Consider the following 6097-nt stretch of genomic DNA (forward strand, 5'->3'; position numbering starts at 1 on the left):
AATCAATACATGGAATATACTAATTGCATCTACTAAATTGTGTGTGTACATGTGTGTACCTACAATATGCATACAGATGTGGATGTGTTACTTATGCAACAAATTTATGAGATAGCATTGGAAAACTACCCACAAGCCTCTCTCTCCTGGACTGCTTTAAATTCTCCAATGCCTAGATAAGCTTTTCTAAGAGAACAACTATTCTGCCATAAAATAATTCCCAGTTTCCCCACCAAATTTATATCTGTTACTGGTCCAAATTTTTTACCCGAGACAGTAACAGCTCTTTTCCATATCAAATATCACAAATGTAAACTCTCCTATTTTGTAATATATAAGCATACAAGTAGGAATGCAGTATTTTGGAAACAGGAGATTCCTAGGTCGCCAAACAGTCACTGCTAGGGCTGGAGGGGACTTGCACAGAAAACTTGGATATTGTGATATTTTAACATTTAGAAAAGTTGGATTCTCATTTAGGAAGACATGTCTCGCACACATCTCCATTACTTTTGAATAAGAAATTATTTTAAACTCATACAAGTAAATTCTTTATACCTCATCTTCCTACTATATATTCAGTGCAAACATATGATAAAAGGCATGCACTACTTGCAAAATTATTAAATAAAGACGGCTTAATTATTTTTCAGATCTGGCATCTGCTTACGTTTCTTTTTAAAGACAACTGGCCAACTGATAAAGATAGTACTGGTAAAAGGAAACCTCAACTGCACTGTAAAGATGAAAATCTATAAAGCAAATATTGAATGTCATATAACAGATTTTCACATTTCAAAATACCACATACTTCAACTACTCTGCTATTTCCCAATCAACTTGACTGATAGGCCAAACCACACCTCCAGTAAGTTCAATGGAAAGGCCCATGTTTTCTGGAATATTATTATAGTTCAAAATGAGATAGCATGTTATTGTGAAAAGCTCATTGCGAATTCAACTGCATGTCATAAAGACATTAATAGCTGACCTTTACAGAGCTGATCAGCTAGGTAACATAAGGCTATGGAGTCTTAAAGGAAAAAAACAAGAAACTTATTTGGTAGATGGTTTTATTTGGTTAAAGAGGTGGACACAGGGTGACAAGCCAAAAAAAGATTGTAGGAAGCTGTAGTCTCAAAAGGGCTGAAGGGTACAAAATGTGCAACAGTTTAGGCCAGAAAAGAAAGAAGAGTTTGCAACAGCCAAGACATAAAATGATGAGGGCTGAGACAAGGGATCTGGCTCTGTGCACACGAGCAAGGGTCGGATTTTAGAAATGCTTTTAGAAATAATGTGCAATATGTAAGTCTAAATGAGAATAGGTGTCATCTTTGTTCTACCTATGTGATCCAATGTGAGAAGATGGTGTCATACACGCTGGTGGTAAAAGTGAACCCTGGGGCCTTAGAAACAGTTTAAGAACAAAGTCTGGGTCATGCTGCATGCAATTAAAAGGCTAGACATCCACAAAGTTTTCAAGAACACAGGCTAGGAAAATAACTAATCAGTAAAACAGCATGTTTGGAAATCATCAGCAGAAAGACGACAGATGTTCAGAGATAAAAGTATTGTAAGACAGTGTAGCAAGAGAAAAGGAAGGATTAATAATGGAGCCTTAAGGAACCTCCAAAGAGATGAGTGACCCATCAAGTAATATACTCAAAGAGCAGTTCAAAAGGCAAGAGGAGAAGATTGAGACTATGGAATCACAAAAGTAACAAAGAAGCCAAATGGAATTTTCTGGTATTTTCCAGACTGAAGAATGATATACATGCCTGAGAGAGATTTACTACATACATTATCTATATAAAAATATAGAATTTACATATGTAGTAAAATAATGCCTGTCAGAAGAGCTGCTTGCTGCTCCTTTTCTGTTTTAATATTTAACAATGTGGATAAAGAGAAAACAGTTCTCACAGGAAAATAAGAATATAAGTTTAGATTCAAAATGACAAATAGATTTTATAAAGTTTCATTGGCAATGCTTATATATACACATATGCAAAAGACTAGCATAATTAATGTTTAAAATACAAATTTATTTTGCATTTAAACTTGACCTAGATAGTTCAAGGGGAAGAGCATGTATAAAAATGTTGATAAGATACCACATCAGGAACAGCTTTTTTTCTGTGTGAAGTGATTGTTTAAAGATAAGAAATCCATAGAATAAAAGCTCTAAAGAACACATACATTGTGGTAATGGCCTCACTGGATTCTCTGGGAAATACTGCCCTGGTCTTATTCCAAAACTCATGATACCCGGGGCACACTTTTTTCCTGGATTAAAATTAGTGGCACACTTCATTCTTGTACATGAACGGGTATACATATGGTTGTTTTTTCTTTTTCAAAAACATACTCCATTCCCCTGCCAGAGGAAATCATAGTGGTGCTGAGATGTACTGTTAAAAAAATGACACCAAATACATCTTTCTTTAAGCAAAGGATTAGCCTCCATACCAGTAGTTCTCAACCTTTTAATCTCAAGACATCCCTCCATAACTTTTCTGAATTTTTCAGCACCCCAGTTGAAAATAACTCTCAGTTCACAAAAGATATAGAACCTTGAAGCTAAAAAAGTTGAGAATCACTGATCTAGCTGGTGCCCCCTAAAGGGCAGGGCCTCACCCTGCTCTGCTCAACTCTTTCCACTGTCTGCCCCCTCCCAGCCTCTAGTCTGTATCTCAGGGGACAAAGGTAGCCCCCATTCCTGAGGCTGCTCTACCAGCAAACACTCCTGTGGCCCCTCCTGCCAGTCCCGGGATGGTGGGAGGAATTGGAGGGTATAAGCCCATCTGCCTGCCCATCCACTCTGAGCACAGCATGGGGGAGAGGAGGGGTGTATGTGTGTTTTGCGGGGTATAACAGGAGAGACTTGGGGCCGATTTTACCGTGGGCCCACCCACCTGTTCTGGGACAACTGCCCGCCTTCCCGCCTGCCATGCCTTGTTGTTAATTAATTAATTATCTTAATTAGGTGAAGGCTGCCCATTTCTTCCCTGATGCCAGGGGGCGCTATCTGCGGCTCCGTTCCTCCCCTACACTGCAACCCATGCCTCGCAGATGGCATCCTCTGTTGTCAACATCACCGGGCCCACTCTGGACCCCAGAATCCTACTATTTGAACCCCACCTGGATCCCTCCATTCAGGCGGCCTACTCCGCCTTCATTCTAGGCTGCAGAGCTCCGAGCTGCTCCCCCTTACGGATGTGGTCCCCCTGGGACCTTTGACTACACTAGCCCTGGCCTCACCTCCAGGCATCAGAACCCCAGGCCCTCAGCTCTGGGCGTCCCTCACGGCAGGCCCCTGGCCCTTTGACCTTTCCGGTCCTGGCCCCAGTATTGACCACGCCACTGAGAGCCCCACCAGGCCACCTATTCCCAGCAGGGTGCAGTTTTAGGTTGTGACCAGGACCAGGACCAGGAGCCTTCTAGCCATCTCCTACAGCTCCTCCCTTACCTCCAGGATGATATCAGCAGCCTTGCAGCCAGGCAATGTTGCTGCCTGCATCCCAACAGCAAAAATGCTCTGCTTATATAGGCAGCCCTGAATCTAAAAATGGCTGCTGCAATCAGGCACCTGCTGGCTGCTTGGCTGGGCCCTTAAAGTGGCAGGCACAAACAGTGCCCTCCCACAGGGGGGAAGGGAGGGGAATGGAGGGGGAGAAAAAGGGGTTGCTGGGGTTAGAGAAGGGTGGAGGAAGCCAGTAGCAGTCTCCAGAGGAGCTGCCACAGGTACTGCTAGAGTAGCTGGGGCAGTGCAGGGTGCTGGATGAGGGAGGAAAGGGTCTACACAGGCTTGTCTCTTGTTGCCCATCACAGAAATGAGACTCAGATGCATCTTTCTGTAATTTTTCTGTTCTACCTAAAGGCAACAGCCCAGATCTGAATATGCAGCCTTAGGCTAACTGTACTACACTTAACATCTATGAACAATTAACACAAACATTACAAAGCAAAAGAAACCAGTCCTATGATTCCAATCTTTTTGAGTTTTTAATGGCAATCATCTCTCCTGCTGTTCTTGACAAACTCACTCAGTTCATATCTACATAGACAATCTACAATCTATTTCTTATGGAGGTATACAATCTATCTATTAAGGAGGTACAACCATGAGGGGCTCTATACAACTTATCATGCAAAGTAGAAATCAGTTGGATTTAAAATTCTCTCTCTCTCTCTCCTTACCCCAACTTGAAGAGGAACAGAAATACTGATATTTCCTTTAAAGCCTGGGGTTCCAAAAACCTGGAAACTGGATTGCTGCTTCACTTTTGCTCAAAAATTTGCAATGCCTATATATTGGCTGCAATAAGATTTTGGTACTTTATGTTCTATAAAGCAAATTTTCTCTTTCACCTTATCTAGAAAAGAAACTTTAAACCTATGAACTATAAAAACACAGTTATACAGAAGAATTACCTGCATGGGACTCTAGATTGCTTCAGACCTTTGAAGAAAGGCAATTGAAAGGTTGTTTTTCTTTTACTCTGTTCAGTGGTTTCCAACAATCTGAAAAATAGTTTGTGTCTAGCATTACCCAATATCAAGGAAAAGTTATATAATGGACCTCCCAAACTATGGCATTCTACAATCAAATACTGCATTGGCAAGAACCTCAACAGCAACATGCATATGTCATTTGAAGGTGTGCATCAAAGTGCCAAGCTGTAACCTGGACAGTTCCTCCAGAGAAACAGATTTTTTTTCTGCCAAAGAGATTACAATGCCTCAGGAGGAACAAGCTTTGGTCTTGAAGAACTGGGCTTACCTTCAGAGATGTAAGCCTCCTTGGTTAAAAATTCATATCCACTGCAAGATAACTGAACAACAGACTGCCTGATCTTTCTTGGGAAAAAGGAATTGAGACAGGCTCAGGACAACTGTTCTTCTATCATCACTTTCCCTATATTTCTAGGGTCCTGTAGAAAGGTGGGAAAAAGGCATTCATTAGGTTTTTTGCCCAACCAAAGGAGAAAATATTAAATTGGTCATACTTAAAAGGGTCTAAATTTGGTGCAAGATTTGGGATGTCTCTTCTCTGGTCCTGAGGAAGTCTGCACAGGCCTTGCAGTTGTTCTTATGCTGGGCAAAAGGATTTTGGAGTTCAAAAGACCATTTCCTATTTTGAGGAACTGCAGACTAAGCTTATGAACCAAGACACCATGGTAAGTCTTTGCCATTAGAAGGTGAGTTTCTGTTCAGTTCAGCAGAACTATTACATTCCTAATCAGAATCTGATACGCAATGTCTTCCTGCTGGTTGGTATAAACTGTTACTGCAGTAATATTGGGCTGGATGAGCACTCAGTGTTTGGTGGCACCATTCTAAGTTCTAGGAAACTGATATGGGCAATCACCTTTTATTTGGTCATTAGGCTGAAGAAGAGAAGATCATCTCCCTACTCTCAGAGAAAAGCACATGATGTGATCACTTTCTAGGTACAATTTCTTTAAATTGTGTTAGATTTTATCCATCAGAATGCTTCAGTACCCTCCATAGTACCAGAAAGAACTTTCAGTAGGTATTCATTCAGGTATGGGAGACATGGACTTCCTAATAAGCTGCTACTGTCAAGAACTTTGAAAACAACAAGGCAGATGTCAAACCAGGAGTAAAGTAATGTATCAAAACACTCTACTCTAAATATGAAACTCAGGAACTTAAAAGTCTACAAGTCTCAGCATTCAACTGAGCTATAAAGGCAGGCTTCAGTTTTGTATAGGCTTCAAAAAACTTCTGCTAAGAGCCAGGGACTGCTCTGTTGCTTCAGAGATTTTGTATTGTTGTCCCAAAGTTCACAAGACTAATAGAGGCCTGCAACCTCTTCCCCGTAACAAACAGCTTGCCATATCTTATGTTAGGATGACACATTCCTTATTTTCTTCCATTCCCTTGACTGTGTCCCTGACAGAGCAACACTCCCCCCAGTCCTGCAATTCCAAAAGAGCCATGATTATGTGAAGGGAGGGCAGCCAGTATACAGACCAGTTATGCCAAAGGCCCCTAGTGCAGCATGTATATAGAATGACATACCAACCTGCTCTTACAAAGATATCCCCTGCTAGTCCAGGGGCGAAGGAGG

The 6097-nt window shown here is 41.3% G+C and overlaps 1 protein-coding gene across 7 annotated transcripts in view; it reads right to left on the bottom strand.

The window, feature by feature from the left end:
- Nucleotides 1–6097, bottom strand: part of RCBTB2 (RCC1 and BTB domain containing protein 2) — a 67890-nt gene that overhangs the window by 18974 nt on the left and 42819 nt on the right. Inside the window, exons 10-11 of one of the 7 annotated variants that reach the window (XR_003095624.1) lie at nt 4784–4934; nt 4435–4524 (exon numbers count right to left, since the gene is read on the bottom strand). The exons of 5 other annotated variants lie outside the window; for them this stretch is intronic. Coding sequence is in view for 1 of the 2 variants with exons in the window: in XM_025211770.1 (XP_025067555.1) it covers nt 4457–4524 (68 nt within the window). In the remaining variant the exon portion in view is untranslated. The remainder of the gene's footprint in view (nt 1–4434; nt 4525–4783; nt 4935–6097) is intronic. One more of the 7 variants, XM_025211770.1, reaches the window with a different exon arrangement.

Source organism: Alligator sinensis, unplaced genomic scaffold, assembly GCF_000455745.1.
Source record: "Alligator sinensis unplaced genomic scaffold, ASM45574v1 scaffold820_1, whole genome shotgun sequence".
NCBI lineage: Eukaryota > Metazoa > Chordata > Crocodylia > Alligatoridae > Alligator > Alligator sinensis.